The 22,638-nt window shown below is 27.8% G+C and overlaps 1 protein-coding gene across 1 annotated transcript; it reads left to right on the forward strand.

Annotated features, from left to right (window-relative positions):
- Window positions 1–27: 27 nt before the first annotated feature.
- Window positions 28–19,203, forward strand: LOC107437191 (B9 domain-containing protein 1). The gene is made up of 6 exons (XM_016049107.3): window positions 28–242; window positions 1,560–1,628; window positions 3,750–3,861; window positions 11,057–11,153; window positions 13,047–13,177; window positions 17,409–19,203. The coding sequence occupies exons 1-6, from the start codon at window positions 186–188 to the stop codon at window positions 17,495–17,497; spliced, it is 555 nt and encodes a 184-aa protein (XP_015904593.1). The 5' UTR covers window positions 28–185; the 3' UTR covers window positions 17,498–19,203.
- Window positions 19,204–22,638: the final 3,435 nt, after the last annotated feature.

The raw sequence follows: 22,638 nt of genomic DNA on the forward strand, positions 1-22,638 counted from the left end.
TCTTTAGTCAAACAAAAATAAGCAGCTGTATGCGTTATTTTCAAAGTATTAAAAAATAAACAAATATAAAAACCAATGAGAGTCAAAAAATCTGTAGTGTAGATTTAAATTCATACTTATTCAGCTATGAAATTTTTAAATCCTAAATGTAGAAATTAATAAGCTCATTTTTTAATTGAGTGATTATGGAAAAAGAAAATTGTTTTTACTTGATGGTCACTGGTCAAATTGAGACGGCCGATGTATGATGAGTAAAATATACATTTTCTTAGTTCTCAAGTATTCTATTGCTATAATGTTTTACCTTAATAACATATGTTAACAATTCAGTATAATTTCGTTTAAATTACAATCGCCAAGACGCCAAAAAGTTTTTAAACTAGCACCCTTTATGTTGGTCCTGTAATATGATGCTTTATTTTTTTTTATTTCCAAAATCTGTCTATCTTTTTGTGCAGGTACCGATACGGAAATTTTCCGGGATTGGTCATTTGCTACCTATATTTTCTATTATCTTGTTTTTCAGAATTATGTAATTTATCATATAAAAATAAAGTTATATACAAATGTTTCGATGTTGATTTTGCGAACTATTTATAACTTAACATGTTACGATCTCAAGTTGGAAAAAAAATGTCTTTTTAACTTTAAACAACTACAGCTTTTTCATGAGCCTCCATTTAAATTTATGTGCAACCTTCAAATTACTAATATAATTGATTCAAAACTAAAGCTTCTCATAGAATTTTTTTGGCAAATTTTAGAAGTGGAATTTCTACCGTTTTTAAAATTTGCAGTGAGATAAGAGTTTTTTTTTGTAATTGAATAAATAAAAAGAAAATTAAAGAAATATATATAATTAACTACATTTACTTAGATTGGAGAAATGGATAAGTATGTAAGATTAATCAACTCAAAACTATAATATCCTTTTGACAAAAGCTATAGAAATTTGTGCTATTGAAAAAAGAACAAATATAATACCATGATCTATTTCAAAAGAAATGTTTTCAAAATTAAGTTATTCTTATAACTTTTTGATATTGTGCAGTGTAACAACATCGTTAATATAGAACAATAGAAAACAAAATAACGTGAATGTTTATAATGACATGCATGAGCAGATTCATGATAATACCAAAAGTATAAATTAGTCTTTTCACAATTTTTATTATTTATTTACCTAACTATCGCTTATTTAGGAATTAAAAAAAAATCTTACCATCTTAAAGTTAAAATAGTGATTAATTTAATGGAGAAAACTTTTATAATAACATATTTTAGCATCTCAATGTATTGTTTGACACCAGTTATTATGAGGCATTGAAACACTGAGATTGATTTTTTTCCTGTTGGTATTTCGTCTCAAAGATATTTTGTTTTAATAATGCTGTTTAGTTTTTAAATGAAGGGCTTGATAGTTTGTTTCTATGTCTTATCACTATATTCCTATATCTTATCTCAAATTATTTATAAAATTCTTTTATTTGCTAAGTTGTAATGCATTCATATGATTGTTAAAAAAATCTTATTCATCTTTTTTATCATTATCCATTTAGTTTCCAGAAATTGATGATATTTACTGTAAGCATTGTTATGTGTATGGCTCTGATTGGATGGTTGTTTATGTAAGTAAAGTTTAGTGAAGTAACTTTAAAAATTTTAAATTTTGTAGCATTTATAACATTTTAGATAAATGTTATTTTTGTTTCTATTGTACTCGAAGTTTCATTTAACATACTGTCTTTCCAAGTTTTCTTTTTTTTATTCCATATTTGAGGATTACCACTTCCTCTTGAAATAGGAAAAAACTAGAATTCTCAGGGAATTAAAAAATACTGTTAGAATACCTGAACTTGTTAAGAATACTCTCTATCAACTCTGAAAATTCTTGAGTATTAGCAATAAAATAATAAAACTATCTCTGTCACTCTCTCCATTTTTTATGCTATATTATAAAAACTTCTATAGTAGTCAGAACTGGCAGGTTTCTGTCGCCGAAACGGTTAAAATCATAGGTCGAAATCGATTAAAACTGGCATGGCAAAGGCTCCTTTCTGCCACATTTGTGGCAAAAACTCAGAAAATGACCTGAAATTAATAACAAGATTATGATAGATAATCCATAGAAAAAACAATTTAATGTTAACCAAAGTACAATTTATTTATATCATTATCACCCTTCAAAATCAAATATTATATTGTTTGCACTCTGCAGATGTCTATACTGAAAAGACAAGTTGATATTTTTACTTTGATTAAGTACATCAAAGAAATTGTTTACATTTGTGAGTCAATCAATTATGTTGCTTTTTATATACAACAAAAATTATGACTGTGTTAGTATTTATATGATTGGATTGTTATCTGTTGCCATCGGATTATTCTCAATGTTTGGAAGTGGCTTCATTTTTAATAAATAAATTATTGGTTTTTAGAGTTTAATGTAATAAAAAACTGAAATCCAGCATTTATAATTATAAATACATTACTTTATTTGATATAAATATTTGATTTATTACACTTCATATTTATGTAAACAAAATAATATATTTACAAATAATAAAATAAAAAGTTTTAAACACTTACAACAAGGTTTACACAGGGTTACAGGGCTAAAATTTCTAATACAGAGTAATATCAACAATTACGAATTTGCTTTGCTTCAAACATTTCAGTTTTGTAATTTAGCATTTTTTTCCTATTAGATTTTTAATTATTATATAGAGTTTTTACAACAATGACACGTAGTTAAATTTTTTAGTTTACATGAATGAACATTATTTAGTAATTGCTAAAACTATTCAAGACATTTTTTAATTTCTGTCAGTTTTTACCAGTTATGACCAGGCTATGCTACTGGCAGTGTAAAAACTAGTTTTTGCTATCAAAAAACCAACCCAGACAGCAGTACTATAATTTATTTTTCTTGACATCAGTGCTATTTTAATAAATAATTAAAATTATTAATTTTAGTGTTTCTATTTTCCATATTAATCAAGTATTTTTTAAAAAATTTAATTTCTTAAAACATTATGATAAGAAATATTTTTTAAATGAATTCATACTTAATTTACACTCTCTAAAATAAATTAGTTAAATACGGTCATTAATATTGTATTTTAAACAGAAATTAGAGCTTTAACTTACTTATTTTTGGATTATTTGTTTGACTGCTTAACTTGTGCATTAAGTTAAATGTCAGTGTTAAACCTATGTTTTTCACACTATATGGAAAAAATTAAGACATAATTTATAATAGGTACTTTTTTATAAGCTTGTAAAAGCTCTGTATTTTTTGAATGAAAGCAAAATCCTTCTTTGGTAAGTTGATTTTTTTATTTTTCAATAAATACGATAAATTATACTAATTTTAGAAGCTGGTTCCTAAAGTTCTACAATTTTTGTCAATCTCTGTGAATAATTGTCCTAGAGAACTAGTTTATCTTTGAGCTGAAATTCACTATCGTCTATACTTTTGGAAAGATTTAATTATATTTTAAGTTGACATTTCTTTTGTTATTTTCATTTAATCTTGAAGATGCTGATTATGATCTTGACGATTTTTGTTATTTATGTAATATTTAGTAAATGTTTTTTTTGTAATTCATGTTGAAGGTACTTCTGCAAATATTAACACGATTTTATACAAATTAAAGCATTTCAGCTAAAATTTAAAAATGAATGCTGTTTTTAATTGTTTATAAAATACTTTTTTCTAAATATCTTTTTTTTTATGACCTTTATAGGGGATTGAAGAAGGGATAACTCAAATTTCTAAAAGAAGTGATAATGGAATGGGAGTATTTGCTTTTAATTTCCCTTTGGATATTTCTTTTAAAAGTACAAACCTTTATGGCTGTAAGTAGAAATTTTGAATGATTTTGTTTTAAGCCAGATTGGAAATATTAATTTATTTTTATCTCTTTCTTATCTTATCTTCAATATATATGTGTTTTTAATTATTGTTTTAAAGTTTTCTAATTATTCGTTTATTAAATGTTGTCACTTAATTATTATCACTTGCCCACATTTTTTTGGAGATAGTTTTGTTATGACCTAAAAAGAACCCCGTAAAATTTTAATAATTTGACTATGCTTGATCAGTAACTATGTGCAGCTTTTATGGTAGTTATGTTTTTTAAAAATATTTACTCTTTAACAACTTATGCTTCTCTTTTTGCAGTTTAATGTACATTTATTGTGAATTAACTGAGAAACTATAAAAGTGTTATATAAGATGTTTGTTATCTTAATTTTGATTTTATTCAACATGCAATTTAGAAAAATTATATATTTTCATGTTTGATTAATTTTTTAAATATTTGTATTCATGTAAATAGCAAAACTAAAGAAGTAGCTGAATATATTGGAGGGAATTATTGCATTATTTCCTGACTGTATTTTTTTGTAAGGATGATTATAGTTTAAAGGGTACAATTTTATCAAAAGAAGTGAAAGATGATTCTGTAATGACTCTGTGGAAATTACTCAAATTTTTTGTTGTAATTATTCAAATATTTGATATTGCCTAATTCAGGTGTAGGGATTTTAAATTTGAAATTAGTTTTGCTCATAAAGCTTCAGATTTTTGTAAATGACACTTCAGTTTACTTTTTGTGAAAATGTACAAGTTTAAAAACATTCAACGGGGTATCACATTAATATTGCACCAAATTTTTAATAGAGTTAAGGCATTAAGGGATTGAAATTGCATAGGAAATGCCTAGAAATGTTGTCATATGCGGCTGGTGGCATTTCCCTATTATGAAGTGCTCCAAACCACACCAAGAAACATTTAATAGGGAGCCGTCTCTAGCGAGGTTTGAAGTCATTATCGAACATGGGGTTCTATGCAACATGAATCCTTATGATGTGCCTTAACTTCCGTAGAAGCTTGTTGCATTTACATGACAACCTCCTGTTTTCTTTAATGTTTTTCCACTCTTACATTTCCACAAAAAATACACTAAAATGTCATTAAAAAAAACTGTGGCTCCTGATTGTAGAAGATCTGTTAAAAAATCTCAAACAATAGAAAAAAAAAATTGTTCCCCAGTGTTATCTGTTGGATATTCTACCTTTAAGGTTAATTCCATATTATTGTTTATACCATTTATACCATTTTGTTTTAATGTTTATTCCATACCATTTGAAACATTATGGATTTTAAACTGTGATTTTTAGGTTAAATAAAAAGATAGATGATCCATAACCTTCACACACTATAAAAATATTATAATTTATATCAAATAAGTATGATGTATTTTAATTTTGAAAATAATATTGCTTGGAATGGCATTTTAAATGAGAAGGAAAATATTTCGTGGTGTTTTTAAGATGAAATGGAAAAGGAGACTGTTATAGTGTTGCTGAATTGATTACGAAAGTTTTTACCTTTTTTATTTGTAGAAAACATTAAATATTCTGTAAAAAAATGTATATAAAATGCCGAAAATATTTTTAAAATTTTTTCGTTCTTTAAAAAATGTATACATCATGTGAAGTTATTACTTTTGAGTTTTATGTTGAGTTTTAAAGACAACATAATAAAAGAAAAAACGAAAACTTAGCTTGAAATTGTACTTTAGAAGGCTATTCCCCCAAATGATTTTAATCTCCTTTTTTTAATAATTGACAAATCAATGAAGAAACATGCAAAAAAATTTTTTTTCTTATTGAAGTAAAATTTTTGTCATCTTGATTATATCAAAACTCACAAATGCAAGATTATAATGTCAAGTAAAGGGATTTTTTTTTCATTTGAAAATCTGCATTTAAGTACATTATTGTAGACAGTGGTCTGTTCTAATCATTGCATTATGTCGACAAGTTACAGTTGCATAGCATGAAAATTTAAAATTATGGTAGATAAGTTAGATATACTAGTAGAATGCTAATTAAACATATTTATCTTATTAAATGAAAAAAAATACTTGTGCAAAAGGTAAATTTTTTTGTTTAAAATAATAATTTTATTTTTTAAAGTAAGCATTAATTTAAGATCCACATTTATTAAGAAGGCAATAAAATTCTTCCATGAGAAGAAATAGAAAAATTCCATGTTTTATGTATTCCAATAGTGGTTTTTTTTAAGTGGTCTCATATGTATATATAGTAAAAATATAATGAATGCTACAACTGTAGCACAAAGTAATCATGTGAAAAATTCAACTGTTGTATAAGTTTTTACAGAAAATTATTAATGATAAGGAATCTGTTTAGTTTATTTATATAAATCACTGCTAATCAAGCATTTTTTTTTAAAATAAAATTGCATTAATTGAGGTTATTCATTTGCAAATATATTATATAAAATTCATGAAATTTATTCATGAGTTTCTATGATGACATGCTCCAATGTTCAGTAAATTTCAAGAATTGTCTAAGTAAATCAAACTTGATAACAAAAGAATCTTATAATAGCAAATACATTCAAACTTGGATAAATTAAAAGGCCCAAAAAATATAAAAATATCTAAAAAGTTGAATTACAATTATTATATTAAACAGAAGAGATAAATAAGTAAGATTTCCACGATCAAAAATTTAATACATGAACTTTAAGTGAGAATTCTACAATTTTTTTTCTTTTTTAATCAAACATTGTTTACTAATTTAAGTATCCATATTTTTTTTTCTATCTTTAAAAGCATTCAGCCAACCGCTATTTGATTGTCTAATGCAAAGTCAAACTGTTAACCGTATGCTCTTATAGTAGGGCTACTTATTAGTCTTGTTGTCGAAACCCTCCTGCACAGCAGTGGGTATTATAGATTATTTTCTGTCTCATATTTATAATAAAAAAGAACTACTGAAGATAAAATTGCTCACTTAAAAAACTAAGAACAAGTAAAAATTAAAAATGAAATGAAAAAAAAAGATTTTTCTATCTTTATTTATGTTATTGTTTTATGTTTATTTTTCTGCTTATTGTTCTATTTGTCTGCAAAGTACTTATGATGGTTTAGTAATGAGTTTCATTCAAAGAAACTTTAAATAGGCTCAAATCATAACATCATAAATTACAATTCTGTTAATTTCTTCCATCACAATGTTAAAATGTTTTTATTTTTACATTTAATTGTTAAATTGAAACTTTCTGATTTCTTTATTCGGCTTAGTATAAGCATCTGCTTCTAATCATTTTGGGCAAAATAAAGCGCGATTGTATTTAGTTTAATTTAAACAACATAAAGTTTCTGTATGTAACTCTATTGTATTTTATCTTTGCATATTGGGGCAAATAAAGGTTAGATTAAGTTTATTTTTGCAATAATATTCTCTTACTTACACATTGGCTCTAAAGTCAATGAAGAACCTTGATTTCCTTCTCCACACAGTTTCACTTTTTCCTATCCCTGGCCATCATCTTCCAATTTATGATTTTCATCTTTTTTAAATCTCCCTCTATATCATCTAGTCATCACACATTCCCTCCACATGTCTCAGCCATTGTATTCTTTTCAGTTTTATTTACTATTCTCTTTCTTTCTAGAGTTTACTTAACTCTAAATTACTCCCAATTCTCTGCATGTCAACCATCTTTGATTGCTCCATGTATTTTCCTTAGAATCTTTCTTTCAAAAGTAATAAATAAGTATTTTTTTTTCTTTCTGAGTTGTAGTCCAAGTTTCTGCTGCAAATGTGACAATAGGTCTAATTATTCTTTTAACTTTCTTGAGAACAGAGATGGTTTAAAAGTATTTAAAGGAACATCTGTTTCCAGCTGCTTCTTCATCTCTGGGTTTTAATATTTTTTTCCAGTGACAACTGAACCAAGATATTTAAATTTTGTCACCCTTTTAAAACCAAGTTCAGTATTACCTAAACTCACAGTTCATCCGTTTTCTCTGTCCATTACAATTTGCTGTCAGGGTATATTCTCATCCTCCAAGTAATTTCACAGCACCTCATCTTAAGGCACTAAATGACAACTTCAGTTCTTTCTGAAATTTTTTTTTCAGAGTGACAATTTTTAGAATTAAATTGAAAAATAAACTATAGGTAAAATTATTTTTACATTTTCCCAGAGCTGAAAAGTAAATGTATGATAATCATATAATTATGTACATATACATTTAATGTATTTATATGCAGTAGTGGTTTAAGTGAATCTAAATTAAATTTATACATCCAGGCAATTGAAAAAAAAGTTTTGCTATCATTTAAAATATAAAAATGAAGTTTTCGGGAAAATAGGAAAGAATTGGCTGCTGTGCACGAATTCTGGGAAGGAATATACCCTTGAATCTAGTTTACTCCTTGTTCACTAAAAGTTCCACAATCTTTGCCTCCTTTTGTAAATCTTTGTAGCGAAAATAAAATCTTTATAGCTTTGTTCCTGTTTTTCCAGAAATTCATTTTGGGTTCATATTCCCTTTTGTTGTTTTTTATTTTAGAATGCATTCTGCAGGTATTTCTTATCTCAGATAAGGTTTAACATTTCCTGTATTCTGTTTCGCTCAATTGCTTTTTTTTATTTTTACAATGGATTTTTTTTAGGTGATCTTCCTCTTTTCTGTATAGAGCCTTTAATTCTGTTTTGTCCCACGAGAAATTTTTTTTTTCCTGGTCAGATTTTTTCCATTGTGAGCTCCTTGCCCTTATCCTCAAACCAATCATTTCTTGGTGTGTTTTCTGCATTCCCAAGGGCATCTTTTGCTGTTTTCAGTAGGAAGTTTTGACATTTTTCCCATTTTGATCCAGACAAATCCTCCTGATCATTTCCCCAATATTCTTTGTCAATTGCCTCTGTTACTGTTTTTTCTAAAATTAACTTTTTTTCTAGTCGTTCAAATCTTTTGTATTAATTTTTTCAAGTTTTTCACCTTTTTTAAATTTAAATCTGGTAATTTTTTGTCGATATTTTGTTACAACAAGATAACGGTCTATGTCAGCTCCTGCCCCTCAAAATCTAACATCTAAGATATCTAGTGCATGTGTTTTTTATAATAATAATCTCTCCTCAATTAGAAACTTAGCTTAAAAAACATGAAGCTTGTAATAAAAGTCGAAATGTTTCAAGCATTCAAAAATGGACATTCATTCGGACTTATTGGACATGAATGAGGCAATCAAGAGTGATTTAATACTTATTATGTTTTTAAGAAGAATAACTCAAAGTATAAAATTTGTTTCAGACAAATTTTATATTTCGGTATACTTTAAATTGCACAACAGCCATTTCATTGAAATCCCATCTCATAATTATCCTTTCCCATTATCCACAAAATTCAGTGACTTGGCAACCATAGAAAAAGAAAATGTGAAGGATAATCTTCAAAAAGATCTACTGTTTTTTCTTCTTCTTTCTATTATTAGAATATATCTTTTTTTCTCAAGTATTGATATACAGTAGAGTGCTGATTATCCGAACCCTTATTATCCGAATGTCCAATTATCCAAACCATGTCCGAATTTGCTTTTTTTTTTAAAGTTTAGAATAATTTTTTACTTATCGAGAATTTTTCTAAATTTAGAAGAATAAATAATATCCACTACATCTGAAGACCATATTTAATTTACAACCTTTTTTAGCAGTTTTCTTATTGTAGCCAATACATACATGTATTGTTATACAATTAAACCTAGATACCCCTTTAGCATTTTCAACTGAAAATTATCTTCCAAGAATGTGCGAACTTCAATTTGTCAGTCTATAATGGTTGAAATGAGGAAGGAACTTATGAATAGATATGTGCTGAAGTTCTACAATTGGGGGATGAGTACTTGTCACTTGTGGTTAATGATTAGTGATTACAGTGCTTGGAATCTTAAATCTTGGAATAAAATTCAACAAAAAAATAAACGAAACTGAAGTTTCTGAACCAGTAGATCTCCCCAATGAAAAGATGCCAGGTTATACAGCAGAAGAAATAGAAGACTGGTGTCGAGGCACTGAAAACGACCCAGGATTTCAAATTTTAAATGATGATGAAATTGTTGCTGAAATTTGGAATGGAAATCGGAACTCCACTGACGAAGAGGAAGAAGTAGGTGATCAAATTCAAGACAGTGGACCTTCTCATATAGAAGCATGCAATTTATTAGATATTGCAATGAATTGGCTAAAACGTTAAAATGACGTTGATCCAGTTCAGTTGATTTATTTAAAAAGAATTAAGGGATATGGCTGCTCAAAAAAGATCATCCTCTTTGAATATGCTTTATTTCTTTATTTGTCTTTGCTTTATTTCTTTTGCAATGGAAAATAAAGAAAAATGTGGTAAGATCAGTAATTGATACAAAAAAATTATAAAAAGCTGAAATATGATAAAAATAATTTAGAATGAAAAAAAAAGTTTAAAAATAATAAATAAAAAATATTTAAAAGTTGAAAAAAGAAAAATTTTAAATACGCCAGAGCTATTTTAGATAGTACTGCCAGTCCTAAACCTAGAAAAAGTGTGAAGGGAAGTTAGTGCATAAGTAATAATAATTTAAGCTAGATTTTAAACAACTGTCCAATTATCCGAACTTTCCATTATCCGAACCATGTTCGATCCCGAGCAGTTTGGATAATCGGCACTCTACTGTATTTTTGAAGAATATAAAAGTCTCAAAATATTTAAGGTAAAAAATTAAATGTTCAGTCAAAATTTCATAAATATAAAAGCATAAATCTATGGGAACGCATTATTGCTCAGACAAAATTGGGTATGAAGATTTGGTCATGAGAATGGGAATTAATTAGTAGTTACTGAAGTATTCTGTACACTGCCAGATTTTGTTCTCAATATGCTCATGTAAGAATTATGCCAAGAAATTTTATTCTAAAAGTTAACTGAACCTTGAAGTCATTAATTTGCCTTTGGATAATTCATAATCTATTGTATTACAAAATTATTTACATCATTTTTGTGAATTGTTTGTAATTATAGTTGTTGTTGTAGAGAAGAAAGGAGTCAGGATTTGTATAGGTATTGTTTTAACTCTAAAATCTTTTTGTAAAGTTAATAAATGGTAAACATCATTTTTCGGTATATAATCAATTTTACTACTAAAATTTTAACTAAAATCCAGTTACATATTTGTTTTTTTTTTCAAATCGTAGGGCCTCAGCTGGTTGTTAGTGTCTATGGCTTGGATTTTTTTGGTAATGATGTTGTTCGAGGATATGGTTCTGTACATGTACCTGTGGCTCCAGGAAAGTATGTTATTAAAATTTCCTAAGCAAATTTTGCCTAAGTTTTATTAATATTTTAATTTTTATGGCTCTGAGTCTTTGTAACATTAATCCATAAAATTTTTTTTATGTTATGTAAATCAAAGTCTGAAGACAAGAGTAATTTTTTATTTTAAGTTTACTTTAATTTGTTTTTTTCTTGTGTGCTTGTAATTCAAAATGGTTGAAAGTTATTTCCTCTTTTTCTTCATTGTGTTTGCAATACTAAATATTATTTCAATTTAGTTTTGAAATAATAAAGATACTCTAAAATTATATAGCTTTATATGCTTGAAGCATGTACAAATTTTGATTGTTCTTGTATTTTTTACTTATACATGCCTAGCTGGGCATGTAAATATTTAATCAGGAATATCATTAAATACCAATTAAGCACTTCTAAAATTTTTAAGAAAACTGTCAAGATGCTGGATGAAGCAAGGAAAAAAATGGCACAAAAGAAATTTTTTTTTTTATACTAATAAATTTTTTATACTAAGTTTGCAAAACTAACCTAATACAAAAGTTTATAATACCATTTTAAGGTAGCATGCTGAAAAACATATACTAGTTGGTAATATTTAATAATTGTAGGTACATCATATATATTTTCAATTTAAAATGATTTTCAAACACGTAAAAATTTATACATGTGTTTCATACGATAACATTCCTCATAGGGGCATATTAAAATTTCCAGATTTTTTAAATCCTAAAAGATTCTTTTAAAATTATATGAAACTCATAAAATGTCTAAATTATTTATTATCTTAATTTATTTATTTAAAATAAAACTCTTCAATGGCTATTCAGGAATAATTATTTGTTAAGACAAAAAAATATTTGCTTTTCAGAAATAAAAATATTTTGCATGTAAATCTAATAAAAAGTACATAGTGAAAAATCAAGGAACAAGGATCACATTTTTTTTTTGCCAGCTTTTTTTCGAATTTTTACTTTTGATGACGAGTTAAGAACCTTTGTAGACTGGCATTAAAAAATTCAATAGCCAATCTATATTTACATTCCAAAATTTTTCGTGAAGCGATATTGTTGTGAAATCAACTTGAAAATTATAAAAGAAAAAAAAATTGTGTTTGTCAGACCGTATTGAATTTAAATAAATTAATATTGCTATTTTAAATTTATACTTCAGCAAATTTCATTTTAAAGCAGAAAAGTTACACTTTTTATCTAACTTTTCACTTGCTGCAAAAGCTAATAAGAACCTGAGGAAAGGTTAATTTGCAGAACAAGAGTCCAATAATTAACTGTTATGAGCTCCATGTGAGGTGTATTTTGCAATAATTTAATCCTAATTGTTTGTTTGATTTTTTTCTTCATTCCTATTTTGAGTTGTTATTTGTTAATGAAGACATTCCTTGAAATCCATTCTTGAATGCTAATTTTAGACTTTCCGCTGTTAATCTATTTTTTTTTTTTGGATGTCAATTAGCATTATAATAATAGTAAAGCATATCTTATCTTAATGTGAATGGCGTTGGTTTTACATTCAGTGACAATATCTAATATCAAATACAATTTGGTTCTATTTCAATCAATTCATAATATTATTTTCGTGCTGTGCCATCTAATACAATTCTGAAACCATTATTTTTATCAACTAATGCAATTTATCCCATCCATTATCTTATGTAAATAAAATGTTTAATTTGCAACAATATCATTATATTACAATTACTATTTAAATTTTTTATTTGTAACAAAACAAAATTACATCTACAATATTATTAGTTTTTTTATTTGTAACAGTAAGTTTCTATAATATTGTGTGTGAACTGATTACTTAGGAAAATGATTTCATATCTCTTGCACATCAAGTGAAATTTAAACAATGAAATATGTCTTTATTTTTTAGACACAGGCGAAGAATACCAATGTTTGTTCCCCAATCTTCCTCTGTACTTCAAAGATTTACCAGCTGGCTTATTGGAAAGAGACCTGAATTTATTGATCCTCGAGTTGTCGCACAAGGAGAAGGTCGAGAGGGTAAAGAATATATTATTTTTGAGCTCGTAATTAAAAGTTTAAATAGCCTGTCTTTCTCTTAACTTTGATCTTGAGTCCAACTCTATACCCTTCCCCTCAGGACAATTTATGGAAAATTATATGCATACAAATTTCCTATCTATTAAGTTACTAATTAATATTTTAGACTAATTTTTATTTTATTTTATTCATTAAAATATATTAAACATGTTAAAAATTTTTTCCATAGCTACTATAGCAGATTTGTTAAAATTTGATGAAAATATACTTAGAACTTCAAATTTAACATAGCAACTTTTAAAAAGTTTGAAGAAGTTACAAAATTGTTTAAAAACCCATAAATTAAAAGTAAAATCCTTTTTTAAAACTACCATGGTAACTTTTGTAATTTTTGAAGAAGTTGATAATTGCTTAATTTGGTCACTGAATTCCATTTTAATGAAAGTAATGAAACAAAAAGAATTCCAAAATATTAATTTGAGTGTTGGTAGTTAAAACATTGGTATCCATATCGATGAACTCTATCGATTAACATGACAGGGTGAGGATGTAGAATTTGACTCTAGAACATCCCTAAAGAAAGCCATGTTTGTATGATTTTATCACCATTCATTATTGTTAAGGTGGTTTGACTTTATATCTTAGCAGTGAAAAAAAAATGACAATCATTTTATTACATATTAGTCATAAGGTAAACTTAAAAAGTATTTATTAAGTTACATACAAATTAGATTACATTTAATTACATAAATAATTTAGTTTACAAAATTGCATATAAATTGGCGACAAAAAATGTGTTTTCTTGAATTTGCGTTTTATATACAGAACATTTCTTAGTACATGCTTTTGGTAAAGAACATACCTTAATTTATCGTTTTTAAAAAATTATCATTATTTCATTTTTTTAATAAAGTTTAATTTTTCTATAATGAAAAGTTTGTCTGCCAGTCTTTTTTTTTTATAACTGCAGATCCATTTATGCTGTCATCCTAAAGTTTGGACAGCTGGAAAAAAGCAATTTTAGCCTTCAATTCGAAAATTTATTTGAATTGCAGCATAACCTCTCGAGAGCGACCACTCTCTGTTCCACCGTAAAATTATCCTTAATTTAGGTTGGTCTTTCTTAGGAGGTACCTCCATTGTCTTTAAAATATTTTTGAAGGTACATGATTTTTCGCAAATGATTTTAATTTTAGTTAGTGTCATTTTCGTGGTCTGGAAATGTTAATACAGTGAAACCTCCGTTAAACGGACATTCATGGGACCAAAAAATTTGTCCGTTTATGAGAGTTGTCCGTTTACGGGAAGGGTACCCTAATAACGAAATTTTACACCGTTGTTTTTAGAATATTCTCAAAGATGTAGAAATAATTAAATAATATCTACAAGGATACTGTAAATATCTACAAGAATATTTATTTAAACAATAAGAAAGATAAAAAAGAATATATAAAGAGGTTTGATATAAATACATAATTCTGGATGTAGCTACAGATAAATAAATGTAATTTTCCTATTAGCATAGATACTAAAGTTAGACATATGATACTAAAGTTAGACATATGATGCTAGACGTATGAGCGTACTGTCCTCAGTCCGTTTCAATTATTAGGTTCACATCCCCTTACACCTACTTATCATTTGATAGGGAACATGGTTAATACCTTCTTGGAAAATAAACCTCCCATGATTCGCAGAAAAAAAAATGCATACCTGTAAGTCATGAGGACCTATGGAGATGATTATTCACAATTGATCAGCTATCAAGTGTCTGAATAAATGTTTCATTAATATAAACACCTCAAAGATTATACTTCTGCTCTCCTTTTTTTACCCCAGTTGTGTTAAATACAGTCTTCAAATTGATAAGAAAATTAAAGAAATTTTCAATGGGGTAGATGCATTGAGAGAAGTCATTTCAACTTGAGGGGCCTCATAACCTGTGTGGTCCAGATGAAAAGTTCAAAAGATGAAGATGTCAGAATTATTTCAGGAGTGCAGTACCATTTTCTCTCCTTTCTTTACAAAGATAAGGCAAGGTGACAGGAGAAAGATTGATTTTTCGGTGGTGAAATAGCTTAACAATATTTTTAGTTATGGATAAGGCAAAAAGTTTTATTTACATGCTTTAAAAATGGTGAAAAGTTGCATTTTTTAGCTTGCAATTTATTTAGAAAAAGTAGTGTCCGGTTTGTAGAGATAAAAAACAACGCTTCAGGATCAAAATGACTGTCCGCGTCCGGTTACGGGAGTGTCCGCTTTGCGGAGAATGTATGTAATGGGTTATTCATAGAAGATTCCCGGGGAATTAAAAATATGTCCGTATTGAGAGGCGTCCGTTTTGCAGGAGTGTCCATAACAGGAGGTTTCACTGTATAATTAAAAGGTTAATGCTTAAAGATTTTCTTTTATGACGCCTACTATTTACGTTTTGTCCTGCAGTGGACTGATCGTAAGCACACAGTTCCTAGTAGAACAAAAAGACAAGCATCTGTGGCTGTGGTAAGGGAGCTGATGGGTGACTACTTTGATCATCCTGCGAAGAGGAATGAGGGTGCAAAATATTGGTCCTAAATAACTGTTCTCAACTATCATAAACTGCTCAACTTTGCATGTAGATTGTTATGCTACCAAAGCGGGGAAGCCATCTCCTTTGTAGAAGATCTGGAGTATGTCTTCTGATCATCCTCAGGGATCTTTCCTTGACTGTTGTCAATAGCTATTGTGCAGCTCCAGGGCTTAAAATAATCTTGTGGGGGAGACATGAGGGAGGAGAAACAGTGGCTATCTATATTATAGGAGTGGCTATTTTCGACGAATTCCTTTGCACAATAGCATAGCTGGCAACGAGAATGCTGACACCCTCACCAAATGGTGCTCCTCCCCTTTGACCTGTTCAGTGCTGCATTTTACTTACAATTACCATGCACTCTCTACTGTTCCTCCTATTCACCACTAGTATGAGGATAAAAAGTACACACTAGTGACTCTCTCTCCTATCGGTGCAACAGAACATGGAGTTTAGCAACAGCAGCATATCCCAGATGCACTTGTCCATATGATTAACTTACCATGATGTGTATTTTGCATATGATGCCAGTGATGAAAACTTACCACTAAAATTCTTGTTTCTGGGCAACATGTTAAAAAGATACTTTCCCTTTCTTTTAGGATCAATGATGACATGAATGGGAGTAGTTTCACAAGCCAAATAATAGCTATATTTATGTTGCATTGAACTACCATATTTTGCACATACAGTAGTGTAGTATTATTAATACACTCTATAACAAAAAAATCAACGCACCAAGAAGCAATCATCCGATTGCTTTGAAATTTCGTATGCATGAATGTTTTGAACAGATATGTCTGGAATGATGCCGACTGGGGACGTATAGTCTTTAGTGACGAATCCCGCTTCTAACTGTGTCCTGACGATCATCGAAGACGTGTTTGGAGACGCACAGGGCAGAGGGGGGATCCTGCCTTCACTATTGCACTCCACACCGGCCCTCAACAAGGCATTATGGTCTGGGGTGCCGTTTCCTTTGACAGCTGGACCTCTTTGGTTGTCATTAGAGGTACACTTACTGCACAGCGGTACGTGGACGACATCCTAAGACCTGTTTTGCTACCGTTCCTTTTGCAGCGCCCTGGGCTGGTTTTTCAGCAGGATAATGCCAGTCCACATACGGCACGTGTTGCTATGATTTTTCTGCAAGCTTGTCAAACTCTTCCTTGGCCTGCCAGATCACCAGATCTCTCTCCCATCGAGCATGTCTGGGATATGATGGGAAGGCGATTGCATCTGGCACGGAATGTTGATGACCTCGTTCGACAATTGGATCGAATTTGGCAGGAAATACCGCAAGAGACCATCCGGGAGCTTTATCGGTCTATGCCACGCCGTGTGGCAGCTTGTATCCAGGCTAGAGGCGGGTCAACACCTTATTGAACTTGTTACTGTAACTCTGCAATAAATTATTCAATTGTTCTGAAATTTTAATCATTTGCTATTCTGTACATTCCTCTCCACCAATTTTCGTTTCAATCGGACAACTCCTTCTTGGTTCATCGATTTTTTTGTTATAGAGTGTATATACTTCTGTTTTTTCTCTAAAATATGCATAAATATTTCTTTGGATTAAGTGGAACTTTGATTATTTTAACTTAATTAAAGTAAGTTGTTTCATTCATTTCAAATACTAATACTTCTCTCTTCACATTTCAGTCACAAAAGTCAGAACTCAAGGCTCTGTAAGTGTGAGCTTCAACATTACGACAAAGAACTTACAAGAACTTGGTTATAATGTGGGTTAATAATGTAAATTTGTCTAGTCTTTTTTCTATGTACTATGCAGTCATTTTTTATGGTGTAACAATATAGTATTTTTTATAAATGATTTTTAACGCACACATGATGAGCTATGAAATCTTTATCATAAAAATTACATGTACTTAGCTCATACTAACATAATTTTATCTAAGCCTAAATTATAGGCTGTGTAACTTTTATATGTTTGTTTTAAATTGTATTTTATTGGATTAACCATAACTATCTAGCCATATTTTTACTACCTAATTATACCTTTAAAATCTAAGTCATTTATTGTATTGTAGTATTTCATATTTTTAAATCAGTCCTTATATTTATTTACTTAATTTTTATGTTGCTAATTTAATGAGTTTTTTATTTTGTTTTTTATTGTATTTATTATAGAAGAATATTTCAGGCATTTACTTTTTGTATGACGTGGAACATATTTGAATTTCTTTATGGCATATATTTTAGCTTCTTATTTAAAGGCTAAGCATATTTCTTTTGCGTGTTATACTTAAAACACTTTTTTTAAAAAATTAATAACAAAAAAGAATAATAAAAGACTAGTCATTATAAACCTTAACTACCTTATAGGAATTTCTACCTTTTTCATTTAAGATTAAATATTTATTAATTGTCACTTCAAGTAAATATTTTTCGTTCAGATTAATCCATCATTTTTCATAACAATGAAGTCATATTTTCTTATAATGTTTATTCTTTTGGATGTATGTTATTTGCATAACTGGTGTATTTTGTGTTTTTGTTTTGTGTTTTTAATTTTTGTGTACTTAAATTTTGTGCAATTGATTTAAGGAGTATTTCTTTTCTCTTTAACTGACTAGTTAAATGGATGAAGGTTCTATTGATTAACTTAGTTTTAAATTTGTATGTTTCTCTTTTTTTCTTGCTTCATTTAATATCTATGTTGTATTTATTTGTGAAGAAATTACTCATTACCTTACAATTTTAAAGTATAACGATTTAGCTTTGACTCTTTTGATGAAAGATGATTTATAATGACTTTTGTTAATGGTGTCTGCTTCCATTAACATAACAATAAACTAAAATTGACGAGTATTTATATGTTAAGTGAGATGAGGAGAGAGAGAGACAGTAACTAGTTGTTAGATGAAGAGAAATGTTAAGTGACAAATTTCAGTATCTACAGTTAGCAAACAGCTTGAGCGATTGTTAACATAATGATCCCAGTTTCATGATTTAAATATTTTATATGATATGAGGCACCAATTTACCATATCTCCACTTAGTATTATTTATATGAAGTTAGATGTCATTGGTCAATTAAATTTTTATTTGTAAAGATAAACACGTGTTTTCTGATTTAAAAAAAAATAAATCAGAATTTGATTGGAGAATGTGCTGTGCCTTTATTTCTTTTTCACAAGTTTCTAGCTGGTCAGATCTATTATCCATAACACATATTTAAAACTGTTTGCATCTAAGCATTTACACTCTTAGTGTCCTAAATAGATGGCAAAAGCCATCTACTGAAGGTTAAGGTAGTGAAACTTTTTAAGATTGTTGACTCGACTCATAGTTGCCAAATGCATTAGGAACTTTCTTCCACTAAATTTCTTTCTTTCTTTCTTAATCCATTGTGATAAGATAACTTAAAGATTTGGTAAAATAAGTTGTTATTTGTTTAATTAAGACTAAAGTTAAATCATCTCTAAAAAAACAATCTATTTCAAAATGTTACTTAGAACCTTCTTCCACTAAGCTCACAAATAATTAAACTCATTGAATGTTGTGGTCTAGTTGATAGAGCGTTTCATCACTTTTAATAAGGAAGGATATTTTAAGCTTATTCTACCAGTCAATATCAATTTTGATGAGAACAAAGTTTTTTTTTTTTTAAACCATTTTAGTATACATAAAATATTTCCTAATTTTTTTTATGCTCATCTCCCTTCTAAATTAGCTTAAATCACTACTTTTCAGTAGATTTACTTCATTACTTTATTATACAATGCAGCATTAATGTCAGCATTATCCTTAATTTATGCTTGCATATCCTGAATAAAGAAACAATGTTTATAATATATAAGACATTACATTATGTTAAGATGTTGCTTTTTTAATAATATTAATATAGATCTCTCTTAAATGTTATATATTGTTTATGTATTTTATAATTGTATGCACATGTTAACAATATATTTAAAATTTTTGTTTTAGGGTATTGATTCATGTAAGTTAAATAATTGATTTTTAAAAAAATCTAATTATTCAATATAAAGTTTTCGATCTAATGTTCTTTAATCATTATGCTGTTTAATTGACATTTTTTTCATCTGATGAATTTTTAATAAATTTTTACAGTCTTTTGTTGTTTCGAAAATCATTGTAACAAATATGTTTCATTACATCATGAATCATTACCATCTTCATTATTTATTTATATTTAAAAGTGAATAAAATTTTAATGAAAAAAAACCCATCTAAATTTTGTTTGAAACCTAATGTTTTTTTTTTCATAATTACATTTGATAGATATTTTATAACAAAATTTTTTTTCCCTTTTACTGCCTTACAGTTTCTTTCAATAAAGTTATTTTATTTCAAGTTAGCTCTTGGATATATTTATCATATTTTCTGTGTTATACAAAATACTAATTAAAGCTCGGCAGTTTTCCAAATTCATAAGCTCTGAATTTAAATGAAGATTGCTGATACTTTCACCTTAAAATATAAGCAATCTAAAATAGTTTTAAAATTTTTTGTACGTTATATTAGTTAAGTAGTAAAGCAAAAATAATTGTCATCTCTATTTGTTTATTAATTGATATACATCAGTCAAAGTATGCTACTTTTATTGTATTTTGGAAACTGTAAATATAACATTTAAATGAGTTACATTTATACAGATTATTATGTTTCTGATAATGTGGTGATATTTCCGAGTAATCCGTCCAGTTTTTTAAAAAAAATGTGTAGTTTGTCTACAGTAAGAACTCCTCCTACCACAAAGTTTGAGGCTGTCTGCTGCTATGGGAACAAGAATCGTGCATTTCAGGGAGGGTAGCTTCTTTTCACTTTAGGGCTAACACAGTTGACCAAGTAAAAAGATTATCTTTCTCTCGCCGACCCGAGCCAAAACCTGTCACCACCACAGGTTCAGATGAATGGCTAGGGGAGTTCTTACTTTAGACAAACTGTAGTTAAAACTTCTCATGTCTATTTTTGAATTTTAATTTAAAATATAATAGATGAATAACTTTTTCTATTTACTGTTGCACTTATATGAAATATAAAAATTTTTCATTTGATAATTACTTAATTTTTCTGTCGTGTGTGGTAGTTTTGTCTGAAAACTTATTTGATATTGAATAATCAAATCAGTTCACAGAATGAAATTTTACTATTGTTTTTTCCATAATAGTTTTATGGTGAAGCTGAAAATAATATTGTGATATTTATCTAAATTCCTTTTCTTCTCTATTACATGTCTCAAGTTAGATATACTTTTTTTATCCGACTTTAATAGTAATGTTATATTTTATGTATAAACTTTTTTCTCTAAAAAGATGCTAGAATAGAGTAAATCAATCCGTCCATTTAAAAATCATGTTTGCCATTTTGTAAAATCAAATTTTATAGGGCATGCGTTTAAAATAATTGATAACTCTGCTTTATTTTGCCTGTTTTGAAAGCATGTAAATAAAAATGACCTCATTTAATAAATTAAACAATTTATAGATAACACTTCTTAGGAAAATTAAAGGGTGGGAGTTAAAAAAAATTATGAAACAGAAAAGGTTAAGAAATCTAAATCAAAACTGTTTATAAATTAAGAAATGTTATAGATTTCCTATCATCATTTAAACTCAATGCTCATAACTTATTCAATAAGATAAATCTATTTTTAATAGATGTCATAAAAGCGCTACATATTTTAAAGTGAACTTTACATCAATGAAATGAAAATATTGAAAGTTACAGAAACTTTTATGAAATTTTCTTTCAAACAACAATGTGCAATATTATTAAACCCTTCTGTAATTTAAAAAAAAAATCTAGCTAATCTATTGTTTAAGTAAAATGTTAAATGTAGATTCAGCAAAGATAAAAATGTAGCAATTAATTTAACTTGCATTTGTAAAGCTTATCTTTGAAAATTATAAGGCTATACCTATTCAGTTTGTAAAATCAGCCACTTTGTAAAATTTATTTTCTGCAGCAAAAACCTGTTTTATTCCTTTTTATTTTTCGAGAAAGTTGTCTTGATTTTGTGCAGTTTTGCTAAGCATTGAAATACTAAAGGGATAAAGTTTCTTTATTGTGCACTTATTGTTTATTATGCACTATGCTCTTCATAATATTGGTAAAGATGTCTTAATCTAATTATTTTTCACCTCACATTTCTAATGTTAATTTAAAGAAAAATTATATGAATGCCTATTCTCTACTTATCAAATAATACTCACCACCACTTTTTGTTTAATTTTATTCGATAAATATATATTTTAGGCTTTTTTGAAACTTTTTCAACATTACTATTGTAATTTCGAAAGTTTCTTTTCTTTTAGTTTTTTTTGCTAAGAAGTAGTTTAATCGTAGTTTTAGCTTTGAACACTTTTTTAAAAGTTGTTAGAGTAATTTAAAAACTAAAATATATTTTAATGTAAGAAATTGAAAAACAAATTTCATTTAAGCATTATTAACATGAGGGATATGGGAACATATATAGGCTTATATGGAAGATGAGAGGAAGTAGAATGTGACTTTAAGATACCTTTGACATTTACCAGAAAACTGTTAAAATCAAGACATTTTGTCTAGTATTTTTTTAGGGCATTAACTCAATTTTTTGATAACATTTTAATTTTTTTACAAAAAGTAATAATCCTCCTCAATTCACTTCTCCAATGACTGTTCAATATTTCTTAGTTTTTGTCTCATGATTTGCATTGTATAAATTAGTACTAATCATTTTTTAACCTGATGTGTTTTATCCTATCACTAATTATTTGAAAAGAAAATGTTATGTTTAAAATTTTATTTTTTCTAAGTTTCAAAAACTAAATTCTAAATATTTTTTTCAATAATTCATTATCTAAATTTTATTATATTTTGTTCAATGGTACTATTAGATTGTATGTTAATTTCTACTACT

Source organism: Parasteatoda tepidariorum, chromosome 4 (genome assembly GCF_043381705.1).
Source record: "Parasteatoda tepidariorum isolate YZ-2023 chromosome 4, CAS_Ptep_4.0, whole genome shotgun sequence".
NCBI lineage: Eukaryota > Metazoa > Arthropoda > Arachnida > Araneae > Theridiidae > Parasteatoda > Parasteatoda tepidariorum.

Excerpts from the sequence above, each read along its gene's own strand:
- LOC107437191 (XM_016049107.3), top strand. The coding sequence starts at position 186 with ATGGAAAAAGAAAATTGTTTTTACTTGATGGTCACTGGTCAAATTGAG. Across the intron at positions 243-1,559 it reads GTCAAATTGAGACGGCCGAT|TTTCCAGAAATTGATGATAT; the intron begins GTATGATGAGTA and ends TTATCCATTTAG. Across the intron at positions 1,629-3,749 it reads CTGATTGGATGGTTGTTTAT|GGGATTGAAGAAGGGATAAC; the intron begins GTAAGTAAAGTT and ends TGACCTTTATAG.